At 37.1% G+C, this 21,668-nt stretch overlaps 1 protein-coding gene across 1 annotated transcript; it reads left to right on the top strand.

The window, feature by feature from the left end:
- Window positions 1-9,297: 9,297 nt before the first annotated feature.
- Window positions 9,298-21,109, top strand: UBE2V2 (ubiquitin-conjugating enzyme E2 variant 2; the record flags this gene model as incomplete). Its single annotated transcript, XM_009576575.1, has 3 exons — window positions 9,298-9,473; window positions 12,685-12,810; window positions 20,241-21,109. Coding segments are annotated over 3 exons (449 nt in total), but the record flags the coding sequence as incomplete, so codon positions are not given.
- Between the last annotated feature and the right edge of the window lie 559 nt (window positions 21,110-21,668).

Here is a 21,668-nt window from a genome sequence, read left to right as displayed (position 1 = left end):
AGAGAATTGGATACCACCAAATGCTTCTGAGGTGGGCTCAGCCTTGAAAGTGGGAGCTGACAGGTAGTGGACCATACTTGTGCAGCCTTTCCTTTCCGAGTTAGTTATCTGCCTGCCCCTAAATGTGCAACTATAAAGTAAGTTCTGCTTTCCTTTGAAGACTTCTTGTACTGTATTTGGCAGCTGAACCCAAATATGAGATGGAACAGCTTAAGTTGTATTAAATGCAAATTTTAACACAGTGCAACTAGAACTACTACTGAAAAAACAGGTCAACATGCAAATATCATTCTGTTTAGAATTTATAATTTTCAATTATTATTGCTAGTAGATAACTGACAGTGTCTTAATGTTATGAATATGCATAATGAAATTGAAAGTAAGGGGGGAAAAATCTGCTTCTGTAAATCTATGTTCTGTCTTCAATGGAATTACTGTTTTTTTTAAACACTAGTGCTTGTGCCCTACCCTAAAGATATAAATACCCCTACACCCCTCCAGACCTTTTCCCCTCAGCCAAAATGTGCATGCTGCATTGCAATAAATGACTGAGGCTTCTGCTGTATTAACATAGTTTCTCATTGGTTGCCTTCTTAATATAAACTATATACCGAATGTTTATGGCTGTGGCTAGACTCATATATAAAGGAAATTCCTATGGAAGTTGTTTTCATGCAGCCTAACTTCGGTTCTGAACTGTGTCTGTTAAGATACCAAATGTAAGATTTCAGTTATGGGAAATAAATAGAAATTATCACTGATGTAATTCTGAAAAGGAATATTACTGTAGTTAGCTTTAACCAAAAAGTAGGTTTTACGAAGAAGGTTCATAACTTTTACACTGCTGTGACTGTTTCTTGGCTCCTGCTTGGAAATGTTCCTTGGCAAGTGACTTATCTCCATAAGAAAAAAAAAAAACCAAAACCCGAAAATGGATGAAATGCATACTTTAACTTCAGTGTAGTTCCTAGAATTGCACCTCATCCTTGAAGTCTTCCAACCTGTGTGCTTTCAAATTTTTTTTTTATTTTAAATATTGTAAAAGGCAAAAGAAGTTAACCAGTTACAGAGCTCCTACGTAGTCAAATGTATAATGTATTTTATAAATACATGTATAAATATATATATATATAAAAAAAATTGTAGTCCTGCAAAGAAGCAGAGTAGCCCATTCAGTTCTTATCAGCTCTGTTGAGTACAGGTGAATTCTTTAATTCTTGCGAGATGGCAGTTTTCTGATGTTTAGGATTGTAGCAAAACTGGCTCTAAATGATGATAAACATTGAACACATTGAATAAATGGTCATTTGCTCTGTACGTGTTCACTGATGTACATCTATTTACTTGAGCTATTAATCTCTTTTCTTATTAATTCCTAAAGTTAGTAGTCTTGTTTTGTTTATTTGTTTCTTTTGGGATGAATAATTTCATTTTACGTGGAAATGGATTTTTACCTGATTATGTCAGACTTGTTTTTCTCCTTGAACTTCTATTCCTAGAAATTTTCCAGTTATGTGGAACTAAGCTTAGTTATGTTAGTCTTCATCAGTCTGCAGATCTAAACTGCTGTTGCTTACAGCTTTGCCAGTTGCGGACAGTAATGACGAGACGGTGTTCAATTGATCTGACACAATGCATACTTTAGACACTAGCAAAATGGAGAAGAAAGCATTCAAGATCACTGTTGTTTTTGAGGGGTTGCCCATGATTAATTTTGGAAGCAGAGTGTGCTCTGGGGTCTCTGTTACCTGTTGTCTTTTTATGTCATCTACCTGTACTGAGCAGCTTTAGTAAAGTCCTTCAGTATTCTGTTGCAATTGATAGAAATGTATCTATTTGGTTTTATGTGACAAAATCAGTGATGACTGGATGTTCCTGTGGAAAATATTATATTTGCATTATATGGATGTTTCATCCACATATGCTAGAATTGCTTAGTACCTTATTCACCATCCTGATCAATGTGTATGGGCCACATATTGCTGCTAAATACCTTCATTCCACCATTTAAGTTAACATACTACTTCCCCAATTTAAACTCAAAACTGTTAATGCAGAGTATTCTATTGCCCGAATTTCATTGCTTTGGGACATACTTGCTGAAGGAAAGTAAAGAAAGATAGTGTATAGTAAATCTAGCTTTACGAATACTACTGATAGATAGAATTAAGAATTTGAATTTTACTTAAGTGTATCAAAACTTGGTTGGAAAGCAGTTCAAAGAAGTGGGATGTACCTGTAATTCTAAGAAAGCAGAAGTTTCAATTAACAGAAATATCAAGATGTATCAAACCCATTTAGTGAAGGTGCAGTTTTCTCAGTGCAGGCTCACTGTACGTTTGGTAGCGCATGGTTGGGTTGATTCACAGATTGAGTTCTGCAGCAGGAACTGGATACTTTAGTAGTTACTGGAAAAAAATGTATTGCTTTTCACTGAAAATGTTTATTTGCCTTGAACAAGAATCACGTTGTTTCCTTGGTTATTGGAAACAGTGCTTTTACTGTATGTGTAGTAACATTCTTGATTTAAAACAAAAAAAAAGCTCACTGTTGAATTGCTGCATTCCGCTACTAGTGGTAGCGGTGGAGTTCTTTTGTAGGCAAAATTCCCATGTCCAACTTGGTTAATAGGCAGGTTACTAGAAATACTTTTGGGTTTTGGAGCCAGGTTACTGTCATCAACCTTAGGTAATTACAATGTAATTAAAGTAAACCTGGTAATACTCCTTGAGAGTAGGGTCCTGATAGTAAGTCAGCCATTTTTTTTGTGTGTATTCACAGAATTTTTACTAGGCAAAAGAGTATCTGATGTGAGCAGGGTAACTGGCAGACAAAAATATAGATCATGTTTTTAAAAAAAATAGTTTTTTTAGAGAAGAGTGTCTTCCAAAAATTTAATTTCATAGGAATATTTTTTGCAGCCAGAACAGAATATGTTAGCATTTCACACAGCCTAGCCCTCTTTTCTCTCTTTTTTGTGTATTGCCCATTTCAGAGCCTATTTAAGGCTTTGGTTGTTTTATGTTCTTTTTGTGGGTGTGTGATGTGTTGTTGTTGTTAGTACAGTATTGCAGTTTTTTGCTTTATTTTGTCCAGAGCAAGATGACTTCTGAATTGTTCAGGCTGAAAGGAACCTATGTGTTTCTCTTTGGAATTTTTTATTTCTTCCCCTCCCTGCCCCAGGAGAAATTGTATTATAGCTTAGAATTTGCAAGGCTGACATCCCTCCCCCCTTCCCTGTCATTAAAAAATACTTTAAAAATACTTAAAAAATTTTTCTGCCAGCCTGAAGCTGTTAAATGGGGTTTGAGAGTTTTTCTTTTTGTTACCAAGCTATACATATTTTTTCAGTTTCCGTTAGCTGGAAGTCAGTGGGCAAAAGATAACTCATACATTCAAAATTGTTTATACTACAGACTTTTCCTGACATAGCTGTCTCAATCAGGAAGAATAGCATCCCTGACAGTATCCTAGCTGTGTTAATGTATAATTTACTGATATAACTTACTCTTGGGTCCATATTAAGATTTATTTTTATAGCTGTGTTGGGGAGTGTGCTGGCAGTATGAGCCATGCTGGTATAACTATGGTAAAAGGCTCCTGGTATGGATGTAACTTTCAGGAGTGATTAAAACCAAGAGCTAAGGAAGATTTTAAGAGTAACTGAATGTTGGTATGGATATTGTAATAGACAGTTATTGTAAAAAAAATAGTTTTGCATATAACAGAAAACCTCACACTTTAGGCTCTGAGCCAATCTATGAAAAATTAGTGTTATGGCTCCCTTTTATAAGTGGCAGGGAGAAGAGTGGAGTGTAGGTTACCCCACCCTTGCCTGTTACATCACAAAGAATCATTTGATATGCAGGGAGCTTGGACTCCCAAATGTATTTAAAGGAGTATGTCCATGTGAATTGTTTAAAAATGTGATTTAGTGTAGCCAGTGGCTCTGTCAAATTTGACATAAGTGCAATTGTGTGTTCTGTCTTGATGTGGATTAAATCTCTGTACTAGTGGGTGATCTGGCATTACCAACTGTGGAACTGTGTCTTGACATACTAGCAAGAGCAGGTCCATCCAGGCAATTCCCCTTCATTGCTCCAGTGAAAGTTGTTGGACCTGCTAAAGGATACTGAAGATTCCTTTTTTTTTCCCGGGTGTTTTTTCAGGTTATGCAGATTAAGCATACCTGTACCTTCTTTTCTAACTTGTCCTGTGGGACAGTGTACTTCTTGCTTCTATTAATTTGGTGGTTTAGAATGTAATGTCTGAAGTAGCTCCATATGTATGAAAATAGATCCTCCTGCTTAATTTAAGTCTTTGTTTACTGATTCTGCTTTTATTCTTTTCTCATTGTTCCAAGGTATTACATTTACTGTTATTTTCACAGATTTCTAATAGGTACCAGTTTCTGTAGTCCAGCTCAATGATTAAACTTCTAAATTAAAAACTATTGGTATATGTAACCATAAGTGGGTGTTGTTTGTTTGTTTAAGTGAAATATGTTTACTTCAACTCTTTGTGAAAACTTGGTAAATACTGTTTGACAGTTCCTGTGTACGGTTTTGGGGGGGTCAGGAGGTATTTGTCAGTAAAATCCATAGTGAGGTTAAGTTTTGCAGATAAACCGAAAGGAGGTTGAGGGGGAGGTTGCTTTTGTTTTGTGTTTTGATCTTGTGAAAGTACAGCTGGGTTCATCATGGAGAGCCTTAGTCCATCACTGCAAATAGCTGTGCTGCATGCAGTGCTCTACCTAGCCATTAATCACAGCCTACGAAGTGGAGCTTACCACTCCTACAGCTCTGCTAGTGATAAAATCGCATGACTGCTTTAATCCCCTTCACTTGGAAGTGAGAGGGTTTAGCTGAGGGATGCCTGTTACAGGGAGTAAAAGCAACCTGTCTGCACTTGTCTGAAGCCGGTTAGTGGTCCCATCTGCAAGTGGAATTGGGGAGAACAATATTTGGCAGGCCCATGGTAGTGAAAGGCTAGAGACATTTCTCTCTTCAATTGCCACTACTTGTTTCAGAAGATACACCTGAGGTCTGGTAGTCAGCTGAAAAATGGGGTGGTTTCTGTAATTTCCTATTGCTGATGAGCTGCAAACTAGAACAGAAGGATGTTGTTTCATTGTCCAAATTCTGTAACTGAAATGCTGATTCTTACGCAGATTCCATCAAGGAATATTTCAAAGTTTTTAGCAAATATTTAATGAATTGTATTGTCTGGATTAGAAACAAAACTGCAAGTTGTGTATGCACCATTAACATAAAATTTAGATTGTGCCCTCTGGGATACATGAAATAGTGAGAAGAATGAGAATTTTTTACTTTATACTAGGAGCAAACTTAATTTCCAAAAGATCCAGACCATCATTACCTGATCTTCTAGATAGAAGTTCTTGCTGTTGTTTTACTGGAAAGAAGGCGCAATCTTGTACACCTATTCTGTTCTTCAAGCCAGGTAGATTTGTATAATGTAAAGGTTATAGCATGACAAAGCAAACATGTAGAGTGCAATAGTGTGCCTGAGCAGGCGCTCAGGACAGCATCAGCATTTAATTCCAGTTCATTTTGCTGGTAGTTTCTAAGACTGTAATTAGAAAGGTAAGGGGTTTTTTTTATCCACTGTGTTAACTTTTAAAGTATTCCATGTCACTTGTCAGAAATCTATCAACAATGGTTTTCTAATAAAACTTTCAGGAGTGACTTCAATTGAAGTTTGAAGTCTTGAGGAGAAGACATTAATCGTATATGCCAGGGACATAGAAGCAGTTTAGTGGGGTTTTTATTTGCAAGCTAGGCAATAGTGACCTGGTAATCCTTTGCTGCAAAAAGCTCTGGTAGACATTCATAATTAAGATGTGCACAGCTTGTTGCTCTGCCCCTCTGATGTCAGTTGACAAATCAGGGTATCTCTTTGGAAATAGGGTGGGAGAGGTTGTTGTCCAAATCTTAAATACAGGATTGCATAAAAAGAAAGATCTTGTGCATTTCCTATGAACTCAGAAATAAAGGAATAGAGTATGTTTGCGGAAGTCAACTAAGTACCTTAAATATAGAAGTGCTCTTATGAAATAGTAGTTTTATCTTAATTTATACAATCATTTCTGGTGACGCCAACCTAAATGTTGTAGGACTGTGTAACTTTCTGAAAGGGAACCTGTCTTTGGTTCAGTTTTAGTTGAGAACTTACATCTTTTTTTCTGGGAGTTTTTTAATGCGTTTGAATCTCAGAATCTCAGTTTGATAGTGTGGTGTGGTGGGTGGTTTTTGGTGGTTTTTTTTTGTTTGTTTGTTTGTTTGTTTTTTAACCACTAGGTGTTTTGACTCTTACTTTTAACTTCAGAGCAGTGTTTTGCTACCTAGTCCTAGCACTGATAGGAATGTTAGGGTGGGGAGCTTGGCACTTGCTGTCAGATGTTTTTGTCTCTTTTCAGACCAGATCTAAATTATTTTCTGGAGATGTTTTGGAGATTTCCTAAGTCCTTCACTGCTCTCCTTGGGCAGTTAGGGGAACTAGTGAGCACAGACAACGTAGTGGAAAAAATATGATGAACGCAGGACAGTTAGTCATAAGAGGTTGTTATTTTTGAGTAACTGTCATCTCCTACGGTTTGTGTGTTGAGTAAAATTTTATGATACAACTGGGCCAGTCCAATGGCTTTTTGCCACAAAAAGCTCCCTCATCCCCACACCCATGGTTTTGCTAAGGAAGGCACTGAAAGATACAGCAGTCGGCTCTGGCATTTGTTGATCTTTCTTCCTGAGTCAATTCAGTTGATTAACTGGTTGGATTTGATTTTTGCCTAAAGGAAAAACAGCTTTTTGCTAAATTAATGTGCCAGTTTGGCTAATGGAGGAGCCTGGCTAGTGCAAGAGCAACAGAGTTTTGGGAGAAGGCATGGAACCTCTTCTCCTGGCAATGAGCAGTTCGGTCATCTCAGCTGCACTGAAAGGTCATAGCAGGTGATCAGAAATAAACTTAAAGCCTATTTGCTACCGTCTTTTATGTGCTTTTTAAAGAGGTAAACTATAAATCCGAAGTTCTGCTGTCAGAGCAAGAATTCTGAGAAATGGTGGATATAAGCCACTGGAGAAGATAATGATTGGATGCTAAAGTACGTGGGTTTTGGGGATGGGGTTGTTTGTGGTGGTTTTTTTTGTTTGAGGCTCCACGTGCCAATCAGAAGCTATTCAGTCATGTGATGCAAAACAAGAAGTTTAACAGAAGTTTATCCTGCTGGTTTAATTTCTTTTTTTTTTTTTTTTTTTTTTTTTTTAAAAAGGTCAGCATTAACCTTTTACTGGCTCCATTCCAGAGCATGTATGAATCTGGAGTAAAAGTAAAAACCTTGTGCTCTATAATGTGATAGAAGTGTGATTGTTAGTTCTCATCCCTAATCTGAATTAGATAGGTAAATGTACAGATCTAATGCTAATAACAAGTCAGGATGGGACCAGAGGGATAGGCAAATGAATTTCAAAGAAGCCTTTTAAAATGATCTATGCTAAAGTATTGAGAAATTATCTGCTCCTTGATGTACTGTGCTAGTACTTTCAGGTAATCATATGTAACTCTTATCTGTGAAAATAAGCTTCCAGAGTAGTTTAACTCCATTAAAACATGTTTTTACATCGAGGTTATCTGAGTTTTTGCTGCCATGGTTGCACTTTCATGCTGGTACTTGTCAGATCTCTCAGTGAGCTGGGCTGGTTTGTTAAGCTGTCAGGAGACTAACCAAAATGTATAATTTTCTGCTCAGTTAGCAAGCTAAAGTAGCTCATTATAGGCTCAGATGTGTGGTAATACCAAAGCAGGAAGGAAGGTGAGGCCATACATGAGTGATTTAATTTCCTTGCACTGTCCTGATACTATACTCTTAGTGCTTTTTCCTGGGAATTTGGAGAACTTGGAGACAATCGTTTCTGCAATTTTTAGGAGCCTCTCCCTAGTCTGTGTTATTTAAAAAAAAAAAAAAAAAAAAAATTGTTTTAAATACAGTTTAGGAGAAACCATAGTTATGCAAGATAAGCTATTTGAACAGTTGCGGAAGGGTATGTTTATCTATACGTATTGACTAAATAATCATATTGTGTACTATTGGTCTTAATTTTTTGCATAGAGACTGCTTGGAATACAGACTAGGGTGATGTAAAACTTGAAATCCCGGTGACTAAATAACTGATATGAAAAACAGTTTTCTTTGACCCCCATCTTTTTCAAACTTGCATAGTATGTATTCCTTGCTAACAACTCTGTATGTACCCAGTCTTAAAGTTTTAGTTCTACAGAGTACCTGGATTCTTCCAGTACAAGAATGGATCTGTAGTAAAAATCATGGAAAACAGTATAGCTGTAAGTAGCTATAAGAAAAAATATATAGCTATAAGCAGCTATAAGAAAATTGAAGTCTTATTGTACTGTAATATTGCTACTACACCATTACTGTCAAATAAAATTTGCACAAAAGCATACCATGATTGCATGCACAAGTGTTAATTAGGTTTGTTCCCTGCATCAGTGCTGAAATACCATTTTACCTTCTGTGATGTAAAGCAATTAAACATCTACTTGTTTAACACCTATCAATATCTGTTTTCATGTATAATAATAAAAATCCAGTAATTATAGTTCAGTAAGTGAATATTACTTGGCTCTCTTTAGAGGCAGTACATCTTCATATTCTGTTGTGAGTATGTCATTATCTCTCTTTAACAACTTAATCAGTGTTTCTGTGCTTCTTATGTTTTTTCCTCTGTTAAGTGGGAATAATGATCACTAGATTAAAAAACACTTGATTTTTTTAATTTGTTTTCAGCTGTTAAAGTGTTGGGTTTTTTTTAAATCAAATGAAATCAAGTGAAAATGTTTCAGTCTTTCTCTTACAGTTTACATTTATTAAGATAATTTGTGTTAAAAGTTACATTCTTTAATTATTTTTGGAGGAAATTTGCCATATCAATTTTGTGTGGATTCTAGTTGAGTAGAACTTGACAGACAGTGAATTGATTTTGAAATGTACTGGCTCTAAACAGTACTGTGGTTGGGAAGGAGAACCTGAATTAAGCCATCTCAAACTAAAGAGAGTTCTCTTATTTTCTCTTTTATAGTTTGTATTGCTATCACTTGGTAGTAACTAGCTTCCAGTGAAGTGGTTAGTTGCTTCAAAACAATTTGAGTGCTAAATAAATTCATGCAGGAAATATTTTTTATCTTTGAAAGTATATTCAGCAGTTGCTAGTGCATAACATATAAAAGCAATGAAATTGTTTACCTTTTCCTTAATGTGAGCAGTATTAATTAACATTCTTCCCTTTTCTCTAGTTAAAGTACCTCGTAATTTTCGCTTGTTGGAAGAACTTGAAGAAGGGCAGAAAGGAGTCGGTGATGGTACAGTAAGCTGGGGCCTTGAAGATGATGAAGATATGACACTCACCAGATGGACAGGAATGATTATTGGGCCACCGAGGGTAAGTGTGATGAATTAAAACGTTTTTCTTAGGTTGTAGGTAATACAAAATGCAAAAAAAAAGATTACTTTGCTACGGTGTAAAGGAATTAGTTAAAATTGAACGTATGAAGTTGTAGAAACACTGTATATTCATGTTGAATTCATCGCTTCCTGGCATGTTAGTAAGTGTTTTCAGTCTAGCCTCCCCTAGTACATGTTTCTGCAGCTGTCTGTGTAAGCCAGTTGTGATTTGAGCCTTATTACTGAGTTAGGAATATACTCAGTTTGTATTTCCATCATTACTGCGCATAAGTGTACAGTGATAGTACAGTAAACAGGGTAACTGTCTTTCCACAGTTTATCATATGTGCCTAGTAATTTCAATTCTGTAGCAAACTGAGAATGTATTTTCAACTTTCACAGCTTTTATCAGTCTTTCAGTATAGCAGTTTATGCAATTCAGTTGAATCATGCCTAAAGACAAAGCAGTTTTTAATTACCTCAAGAAAGATAAAATACATACAGAAAGTTCAAATCCTTCTGACCTTTTAAGTTCTGTAGAATGTCATCTAGGCTGATAAAACCTGCAAAAGAAGTAATCATCTCTAGTGTCTGAGTATCAGCCTCATCAGATACGAGTGGACACATCTTTGCTTGATGTGTAACTTTTGTGCACGCTTTCTCATGAGTTACAATATGATACAAGAGATCATTGTGTAAATGAGAACTTTAAATGAGTATACTTCAAGTAGCTCCAAGTTAGCATGTGTCTTTCACTGCTAACATGAGGTTACTATCTTGTGTGTCCTTCAGTGCTGGAGAGCTTATTGAAAGAACTATCCAAGACAAGAACTGAGATCAGAAATTGGCCTCAGCGAAGATAATGTGTTCCAGAGTAACAGTTAGATTCAGTGTAATTCAAGCTCCTTTTGGAAGTCAGAGTTAGTTGTAACTTGCAGGAGACTGTTTTGAACATCTGCATAATTGTGCTGAGCTCCTAAGATTTGGATGCATTTGAGAGAGAACCAATTTAAAATATAAGCGTCGTGATGGTATGCTTTGGATACAAGCTTCTGTGGAATCACAGTGTTTGAATACATTTTGAAGAAAGTTTGTAATCTTACGGGTTTTGAAAAGAACTTGCAAATTGGAGCTAAGTAAAGTAGCGACTCCCTGACTCTCCAAACAGCCTGTGACTGGTTTCTGGTTCAACCTGAGGTAGAATCCTAAGACATCTTTGAAGGGAGTGATTATTATGTAGGAGCCCATATGTTTTGAAAAATAAAAAAAAACAGCCTCGGATGCACTTTTAATTCTGGTCAATTTATATTGCTGTTACTTTATTTTCTTTATGAAAGAGTGCATGCAAGTAATATTTTAGGCCATTACAGGGACATGCAGTCTTGCTGACAGAATGACTTGCAGTACATGGTGACTGTAGAAAGTGAAAGCCACCAGCTCCCAAGCCAGTGGTGGTACTTTGATGAGAAGAATTGCATATCCAGTTTTAGAGTTTGTAGATGATGAGTGTTTTTGGAATTGGTTGAGTTAGGTAGACAATGTGCAGTTAGGCAGAACACAGAGAAAGTTGCCAATACAGTCCACATCATGAATTTCTTCACATATGTGGCTTCTCTAGAGCTGTGCAAAAATTGCTTATCAATTTTTTTTCTTGCTTCATTTGAAGGGTGAGCCAGTATGGAGGGGGAGGGGAAGATTTGTTTTGGATTAAAGGAAACATTTTTCTGACCCTGAAAAAATGGGGTTTTTTTTAGGCTGTTGGGGGAGCTAGCCAGGGATGCTTGGCTTGCAGTAAAACAGTGACTTGAAAAACTGAGCAAAATTGAGAAGCTGCCTGGATAGGAATAAGGGAATGAGAATGAGTGCTGTTAGGATTTTTCAGAGTTGTGAGCCGTGTATACACATTTTGGCCTGTTTCCACTATAACTGACAGCATCCCTCTCTGGGGAAGTAAATTGTTTTATCTGAATAATGAGAATTTTTCTTACTGTGTTTTCTTCCTGTGGTAGCAGCTATGTTACCTGTAGCAGGACAAGATTACTTTTATTGGGCCTTTAGCTTTTAATGGGAAAGAATAATAGAAAACCGTTTTTTTAACAAAGGATGTCCTGCTTCGCCTTGTTTCTTTCTGACACACTTGCTGCTCAATCTCTGTGGCTTTTTGAAATTATAGGAAACAGTCAGGGTCCTTCAGTAGTCCGATTTCCACTCTGCCTTTTAATTGACCACAGAGTGGACTGTCATTTGATAACTTGACTGCATGGTTGATACTTCTACCTGGAGAGAGTGACAGCTGGCTGATGCAGAACAGCTTAAAGATGGTACTTCTGGGAAGTTCAGAGGCATGTAACTGCTTTGAGTTCATGTTAGCTGTATCTGTTGTGCCAATGGAAAGACAGGTGTAGAAACTGGGTTTATTTTTCTTTTGGAGAACAGAGGCATGTACATCAGCGACCAGCAGAGCCACTGACATTTTTTATTATGCATGGCCTACTTGACAAGGTTAAAAAAAAGATAGAACCGTATTCATTTCTAATTGGACTTTCTCAAAATACATTTCCACTTAGAATGATCTGTTCCATGGTCACTTTGGAGTGATGTCTGCTGCAAACTAGCTGTCACTTTACTGTCCAAAGTTTATAAATCCTCTAGTAAACCAAGCAATCCGCAGCTATGGAAGTTTTAGATATCTTCTGGAGTGTTAATTACTTCTAGAATATGTTTTTTGCAAATACTGTTTTCATCTTGTTCTTGGTTGTGTCTTAACTGTTGGGTTATTGGCATCTTTGTCTTTCTCCATTTCCAATTTTTTTGCAGTGTTAGATTTTTTTTTTACAAGGGAAGGCGGTAAAAGATTATAGATTTTTCTCTCAGCACCCTACTGTGCCAAAGTTGTTTTGGGAATGCAGGTGGGTAGGAGGGATAAGAGTAAATTAAAGAGAATTAAAAAAAGAACTGTATTCTGTTAAAACTGTTGTATGGTACAGTCAATAAGTAGTGTAATTTATACATATTCATCAAGTAATCAATATAACCAAAACAGCGGAATATCAATCAGTAATCCAAGACCATCAACTGGTACATAATATTAACAGATTTATAATGATTTCATATCTCTTCATCTTTATTCCTCTTGCCTTTGCTTTGTTTTTTTTTAATTAATATTCAGCTTTCGGTAAGATGCATTAGTCTGTCTTTTTGCTTTCTAGACAAACTATGAAAACAGAATATACAGTCTGAAAGTAGAGTGTGGACCTAAATATCCAGAAGCACCTCCTACAGTTAGATTTGTAACTAAAATTAATATGAATGGAATAAATAATTCCAATGGAATGGTAAGTTGAAATGGTAAGATCAATCTGTACTATAAATTATTTCTGTGTGTTGTGGTTTAACCCAGCAGGCAGCTAAACACCACATAGCCATTCGCTCACTCTCCCCCCTGCAGTGGGATGGGGGAGAGAATCCAGAAAAAAAAAGTAAAATTCATGGGTTGAGATAAAGACAGTTTAGTAGGCCAGAAAAGTAAGGGAAAATAATAATAATGATAAGAGTATACAAAACAAGTGATGCACAATGCAATTGCTCACCACCCGCCGACCAATGCCCATCCAGTCCCCAAGCAGTGGTCGCTGCCCTCCAGCCAACTCCCCCAGTGTTTGTACTGAGCATGACGTCATATGGTATGGAATATCCCTTTGGCTAGTTTGGGTGAGCTGTCCTGGCTGTGTCCCCTCCCAGCTTCTAGGTGGCAGGGCATGAGAAGCTGAAAAGTCCTTGACTAGCATAAACACTACTTAGCAACAACTAAAATGTCAGTGTGTTATCAACATTATTCTCATCCTAAATCCAAAACACAGCACTATACCAGCTACTAGGAAGAAAATTAACTCTATCCCAGCCCAAACCAGGACAGTATCCACCCCTTATTCTATACCATCTACATCATGCTCAGGTCTCACACTTTCCAATACATTCCTATTAATCACCACCACTTTTCCTGTCTTTTGATATATACACAGAGATATCATTCCCTTTGTTTATGGGCCATCCCTCTAAAATGTCCGTTGAGTTTATTTAGTCCATGACTCTGGGCTCCATCTGTCATAACAGTCCTTCAGGGCACGAGAGACGGTGTGTGGTGTTGGATTGTTGCATGTTGAAGCCAATTCCGGTTCCATTACATTTTGATTGCCTACTACTTCAAATCTTTAGGTATTTCCAATATGTTAGTGATTCTTAGTGGCTTATCAATGAGATGAGAATTCTTTATAGTATTGAAACAGTTGTTTTGTTTAAATGAAGCTGAAGATTTTAGTTTTGAACAGAAAAAAAATAAGTTTAAGCCGTGTGTAGGTATTTCCCTTGTAATAATCTTATAAAAGGGGATTAGATTCATATTGTAACAGGAGTACTACAAACTTTATCTGATGTTTCCATTAATTAAAAATGGAGGTTATTCTTGGTGAGTCTCACTCTGGATGTAGTGACTCACCTATAATGAACCGATGTATTTAAACTCTTATTTTCTTTATAATGGGTTTATTCAAGGTGATTCTGAGCTTCAGTGTTTGTTAAGATCTTTTGATATAGATGGTAATCACTTTCATTTTAAAGATCAGTTCACGTACATGAGCAATGGCAGCAGCTCAAGCAAGATTGTTACTCCATAATTCACTAGGTACTTTAGTCCTGTGAATAACTCTGAGGTAACCCATTGCTCAGTGAAAAGAGATGTGAGCTGTCTTGCATTTTTAGGAAATACAATAATATATCATACTTGTCTGTGTGTACCTTTGTCGCTAGTGAATGCAAAGTAATTGGGTTAAGGTTATACTTAGAAGTGAGTCAGAGAGCATCTCTGGATTTTAAATAATTTCCAAAATTTATAAGGGAGGTGGACTTGCATTTGTGTAATTAACAGTACTGAAATGTGAAGCTTAAGTATCTCAATGACTGTAGAGGAGGGAGAGTTTCTTAGGGGTTTGTTTGAGCTGTTGCAGGTGGTAGGATAGTGTACTGTTTGGTCATCCAAAGCCAGTGCACTAACACTTCAGAAATAATCTGAAATTAATTTGAAACTACGTCTTGCATAGCCAACAACTTTGCTCTACTTGAAGATCTTATTAAAATTGCTATCTACAAACCAGCTGTTGCCCTTCATCACAACGGTAGCTTGTGGCCTAAGTGTATGTGTTTATTAAGAGGTTGTGACTAGCAGAAGCTGTCAATATGGAATGCAGCACAGCTTTTGGTATGTTTATAATATTATTTTCATACCTCTCCCTAGTAATGTGTATTATTCTGAATCAGTAAAGACGTATGCCCTCATTGCTTCATCTGTGCATGCCTGAGAGTATAGGTGTTGGTTTCCGGAAGCAGAATCTCAGACCTGTAGAGCCTGAAGGCTCGTGTTTACCGAGTCAGTCGGCTTGAGCTTTTGTTTGGAGAAGTCTACGCTCCCTCAGCTTGCTGAGGAATGGGGTGAATACTGTGACAGGAAATCTGCCTGGTGGTTTTAAAAGCACTGTTAAAATCCAGTTGTCGCTACAGGAAAATTTGATATATACAAAACCTTAATTCAGTTTTTCCCCAACAGTTCTGTAAACTAGTACATCTTATGAAGGATTTGCTGTGCAAACACATAACTTTTTTTTTTAGTGGATTTCAATAGGACTAGATAGTATTTTTAATGAAAAACTAATAGTTTTCATAACTAATGAATTTAAAACTCATTTATTATGTAATTTTTAATGTACCCATTGTCCTGGTATCTTGCGTTTTAGCTTATGTTGCCATTGTGCTCACTAGAGTTGTGCCAAATGTGTCAGAATAAACTGGAGGCACGTTCAGCATCCCTGGAACAGTTCATGTTGCTGCCTCCTATTTTAGTTCCTTTGTGTTTCATCCAAGCTGCTGTCTCACTTTCTGATCGTCTTTCACATAATAGAGCGTAAGCGGTTTTCTGCATTCTCTCAATGAATGACAGGGTTTCATCTTCAGGCTACTAGCCATGCTTCTGCACCCTGTTTTTTGACATGTGGCCAGCTTTTGATCACATTGCTTAAAGTTGAAAAAGTTGGTGACTTGCAGAAAAGAGACCTGAGATAAATAGCAACTGAAATTGTGTGTTGTATCAGTATTATCATACTACTCAAAACATTTGTAACATTGTTAAGGAACACTTTACAGGAGGTATGTGCCAGTTAACACCTGAGGAAAAGTAGAGCCCCCAGTATGAGTTTAGAGGGTGATAATTTCTGTTGAGTTGGAGTGTGAGTGGTGGAGGGGGGAGATGGATATGTGCTAGAGTTAATGGTGGTCTAAGGAAGCTAGTCTCAGACTGCCTTGTTGGCAGTGGTTCTCAACATTCTTGACTTACAACTCCCTTTATGCTTTGCATGAAAAGTGCACGTGTGTAATAATTTAACCATACTGACAGTTACAAGTTTATTGACTTTTTGTTTGATTATTCAGAGAGGAGTTTTGCTTGTAAGTAACTTTTCCAGCAGCAGTGTATCTTCAGGGATCCCAGAGATCGCTGTTTGATAAATTTAGTGCAGGAAAGGAGAGGGCTACTTCAGGAGTATTTTATCTCAAAAGACTAAACTTAAGTGCTCTGAGTCACCCTGTTAAATTGCCTTCCTTTTCTTATCTGCAAGTTAGTTTTTGTGGTTTTCTGCTTTTCAATTTGCCTATGGAGCTACTGCGTTTGTATACAGAATTAGGGTACTAAGTTCAGAAAAGCTAGTCCAAGTACTTATGTGGGGTTGGACAAAATGCCCTTTTGTGCTAATGGCATCACTGTTGTAAAATTGTTTTTAAATTATCATTCTTAGTGCTGTGGGGTCTTTTCTCTTGGAGACTTGTGTATCCTGTATTGATAAAACACAGGTTGCACTCTGACGTGCTATTTACTTTCCCATGGTCTTTTGAGGATGTCTGATTTTTGCATCTGTGAGGGTGCTCTTCAGCAGTCTATCTTACAGGATTTGCAATCACTTCTGTTCATTTAAGTACCATTTACAGCTGGAAATATTTGTTTCTTTTAAACTCACTTGGGACTCTGGCAGCTATAAATCTGTAAACTCTTGTCCACTTACTGCTTTGAGTATGTTTATTGTAGACTAAGCAGTTTGCTACTTCTTAAAGTTAAGATATTGGGAACATTATAAACAGTGAATACTTTGCAACGTTGTATAAAATCATTTATTTTAATTTCAATTGTTTAGAAAAAAATTATGCATTATACATATTGCTTCTCCTGCTATTATTTAAAGATTTACAGTGGTGTACCCCCAGAATAAAATAGTCTTCAGGTTGCTGTTTTCAGCTTTATTAGTTTTTACGTGACCTTGAAATTTCTCCCTCTGTGTCCCAGGATGTGTATTTGAATATTGCCTAATGCGTTTGTGATTTGAACATCGTTTGTGTCATTCTTCCAAATATCTTATAATTGTTCTTCATAAAGTGAATTTATTGTGCACTAACTTGGAAATAAATTCTGCAACACAGAAAACAGACCCTAAGCCAAAATCTTTACTGCTGCAAGATGTCATGAAAAAAGTTGGTGACTTGCAGAAAAGAGACTTGAGAGAAACAGCAACAAAAATGTCGTGTTTAGCAGTCTTTACTCAGAAAACATTCATAACGTTGTTAAAGCAGAGTTTACAGTCTGTGAGTTTGTTGCTACAAATTCCCAGCCAAGAAAGAAAAGCTGGAGGAGCTTACTTCTAAGTGATCAGGTCTCATATTCCAGTACAGCCAGCGTATGTGGAATTGTATTATTTGAACAGCACTAGTGACTGACTGCTATGTGCTGTAATTGAGGCAGATCTCCAGACTTGAGAAAGCCTGCAAAGGCACAGTTGAGGAGAAGCGAGGAAAAGGAAAACGGTAGGAAAGCAGAATTGCCAGGCCAAAGACGTTCATTTGGGGAGTCCCAGAGCAACTGCCTTTCCAGCCATTTTTTGCTAACCCAGTCTTTATCTGAACAGATAATGATATTAGTTTTCTTTCTCAAACCTACCGAAATCTAAACCTACCTTTTTCTTCTTATCCTTGTTGGTTTACCTGTGGTCTTCTAAAACAGTTTATTATCACATGGGCTTCCACCCCCAAGTGCACGTCTTTCCTCGTTAGGAATCTTCTGTTGCAACCATTACCTGGTCCTTGATAGTTGTGTACTGTGGCTTCTTTCCCCGCTATTTTTCTCGGGGATTATTGAATTTTTTTTTTTTTTTTTTTTTTTTGGTCAGGTCAGTAACATGTAATGTGATTTCTCCTCAGCTACTTTAGTAGAAAGTATTGTGATTCAGATTAACATGGAAATTTTTTAAACTACTGGTCTGCCAAAGGACTTACACCAAAGCATTCAGGGAGTACTCACATTTTGTTCCATTTTGCTAAGTTGAAGAGGATGTCAGGTTAGCCGCAGAGAAGTATTAACAAATGTTAGTAAGTGTGTCTGTGCGTGAGAGGGGGGGAAATAAGCTCTTAAACATCTGCAGCTATATGCTAAGTGAACATAAAATCTGAGCCCTTGTTTCTTCTGTTACCATGATAGTTAACCACCATGAAGTTTTTCTTCTTTCTGTAGGACTGCATGAGGAAGAATGGTGGTCTCATGCATTTCTCATGGCATTTTCTATATAGAGAACAGTTTTGAGTAGTGTGATATTTACTATTCTAACTTTTGAAATGAATTCATATTGTTCCTAGTTTGCTGGGTCCAGCTCTTTGGATAGAAACTCTGGAGTGTCCTTTAATCTTACCTAGAAAGATTGGAGAGGAAGAGATCTGTAAGAGCTTGGTACCTCAGAACAAAGATTCAGGCTAAATGATGCCTTACTTAAGCTGCTACTTGATAACACAGGTGATCTCTTATCAGAATTTCCCTTTTACTCACTGGTGGTTTTATCTAATAGTCTGCTTTTTAAGAAAAGAGAACCTGTTTTCTAGTTGCAAAGATTATTCTGCTCTGATACTGCCTCTTTTATCTACCATATTAAACCAAATACCCCTTTAAAAAAGTAGTAGTAGTAGTCCAGGAATTACAGTGATGGCCTGACCAGTGTTACTTTCAAAACCTTTCTGTATTAGCTCATCCATTCATGCGTGTTTTAAACAGGCATGATCTTGCTGCATAATGGAGCTTTCCTTTTGATGCTCTTTTTCTTCCTAATTTATTCATGTTTGCAATAATTATTAAGTAATCTGACTGCCTTCTATACTATGGTTTGATGGTATGCTGTCTTTGGCAGCTCTACTGACTTTAAGGGGTTCCCGACTCTAAGCAGAATGTTATTTGTGTGAAGAGAAATGCTTATAGTGCTGAGCTGTGAATTGAATGAAGGATCCTGCTTAGGCACTTCTTTCCAAGGTGTTTTTTTAAACTGGGTGGGTTCTACCAGTTCAGGTCAGAAAGTAGCTCCACATACATTTCATGCTTCACCTGAGCTGATAGGCAGTAGCACTGTTAAAGGAACAAGTGCCTAGTGAGAGGGAGCAGAAGTTTCTTGGGTTAGTACTGCTGCCCAAGCCAGGATGTTGTTAAACCTTGGGCTCTATTTCCTCTTACAAAAAGGTTTAGTCTCATCTGGTGGTCTGAAAATAGACAGCCTCACTTCGAACAATCTAGAAATAAAACGTCTGTGTTAACCTTCTTATTTCTGATTCCAGTGTTGTTTTTTCTTTCAGTTTGCCCTAATTAAGACGGGATAAGAAACTTCTTGATGTTTTATGCTGTCTAAATCATAAAGCAGTGGTTTCCAGCACTTGTAGCCATGTGGGCTGCCTGTGCTACTCCACCAATGGAATTCAGTAGTGTGCAATAGCCCTATTCCTGCCCGTGGGCCTGCTTTGCAGTTGCACAGCTGTAGGTCCCTCTGTCTTCTTAAATTCCTCCTTACAGGGGCTGGGTGGCCAGGACTTACCTGCTGCCAAAACAATTCCCAAGCTGACTTTCAATTGCTGACTTTCCTATGGAAACCTCCTTGTTATAATATAATTGTGTAAATTGTCCCACAGGTTTTATAAACGCATAGGAGAAGTCCCATGTCCTTTCCTTTCAGTTCATATTCAAATTGGTAAGTGATGTACAGTAATCTTCACAGCTCCATAAGATGACTTACTGTAAGAAGGATGCAAAGAACTAAGAAATGTCCAGACATTATGAATCAGTTATTTCGATATTTCAAGCCATTTCTTAGTATATGTAGTGACTCTTGATGTATCAGAAGCATCATGTAGTATCGGTGTGAAATAAATCACTAACGATACTTGTAGCAAGGGAAAAACAAGTGAAATTTTCCTTTAGAAAGGTATTCTACGGACTCTTGTGTGGCAGGTTCTTTTAAAGAACTGAGGAAACTCACAAGTGTATATATTGGCATAACGAAGGAGGTTACTTTTTTCTTTTTGGGAGGTAATTTGAAACAAATTAATAACTTTTAGAAGATGTGGCTTCAGTTTTGCAGTGAACGGTTTGCTGATCTCCTCCCCCCTTCCCCACCCCTTTCCTTCTCACTAATATTAGTATCAGCACAGATGGAAGGGTCACCTGCATGGATTTTATGGCAGAATCTGTTTCTGTGTGTAAGTATGTGATTGTTTTCCTTAAAATATTTTGTGAACACAGGGACTTTATGCCACAAAGAAAGTGTCAGGGAATGCTTAGACTCTTTCTTAGAACAATTAGGTCAATAGTAGTTACGTAGAGATTTTATATTTCATCGTGACTTATAACTCCCTCTTCTTTTTCCAGGTGGATGCACGGAGCATACCAGTGTTAGCAAAATGGCAAAATTCTTATAGCATTAAAGTTGTACTTCAAGAGCTAAGACGTCTAATGATGTCCAAAGAAAATATGAAGCTTCCACAACCTCCAGAGGGACAAACTTACAACAATTAATTTTAGCTGATTCTCAAACTTCTGTCTTAAAACAACAACCTTCTACTCATGTTAATGTCTTGATTAAATCTCACAATGCAAACACCCACACATTAAAAGAATTTCAGCTGGTATACATGACCTGGACATTGTAAGAATATATATATTATATGTATGCCCAATATGTTTTCAGGCACTATGGGAGAAAAAGGCAGCACAATTATTTTTTTTCTCTTATCGAGGCACTGTCATTTAAGTATAAGCCTGAAATAGCCTAAAATTGGAATTCAGGTTTTACAAGATGAAAGCATGACAGAAAGTGTCAGATTGCTGTGGAATAATATATGTTTCTGAAAATAATCTCTTGAGAAGGCAAAATATAAATGGCATGCTTTATCCATCTTGCTTAGTAAAAGAGCTGCAGTTAAATTTGTTTTAAAGTAGCAGGTACAGTGAATACCGTTGCTCATCTTGTTTAATTTTGCAAGGGTGTGGGTGCCGACTACTAGTAGTGTCACAAAGTATGTTCAGGATTGTTTTGATACCTGTATTTATAAAATGGGGGGATTAATTTCTGTTAAGCAGCTCCTGTGTGTTACATGTATCGGACATGGCAAATATTTGTTTACAGTCTTTGTTCTAATAAACCATGCATTTAAGTTTTAGTGAAACAAAGGAAATGTATGGATATGTGATTGAGATTAAAGTTAGTCTTAAAATGTAAATAAAATGTGGAAAGTGTCTGAGGCTGTGCCATTTCTATAATAGTGATGTAATATATGTACAGTAACTTGCAGAAGTAGTGGAAAGCCAAACATAATATTGCTGCTGGTTTTACGTGCACCTTTTATTCTTACACTTTTGTATGCTTAGTTTACTTGAGAGGTCAAGGTATTCCGTTTTTTGCAGAGGAGTAAGTTCTGTCATCTGTAGTACCACTTCTTTAGATAAGCTTGCACTGTGTGTGTGTGTGTATGTGTATATATATATTTTTAAAAACCCCACAAACAATCCCCCAAACCAACTCCAAAATAAAAACAAACAAAAAATTGCCTTCACCTCCCCTCCAGATTCTTTTGAGAAATGAGCATAACTTTCACTTTGCTTACTTGACCTCGGAGCAGTTTTCAGACCACATTGCTGAAGTCTGTCCTACTTCTCAGTCCTTTCTCTTGCTTTTGCAGTTGCTGCCTTGATTCTTGCTTTCTTGCATCTTTTCCTCTTTTATGTTTCTTGCCTCTTCTTTCTTGTCTGTTCCACTTTTGCCTTTTCTGAAACACACAAAAAAGAATCTTCAGGAAG

The sequence above is a fragment of the Fulmarus glacialis genome, unplaced genomic scaffold, assembly GCF_000690835.1.
Source record: "Fulmarus glacialis isolate BGI_N327 unplaced genomic scaffold, ASM69083v1 scaffold9904, whole genome shotgun sequence".
Classification (NCBI taxonomy): Eukaryota; Metazoa; Chordata; class Aves; order Procellariiformes; family Procellariidae; genus Fulmarus; species Fulmarus glacialis.
Note: the sequence above shows the minus strand (reverse complement) of the source record. Positions and strands in the feature narration are given on the sequence as shown.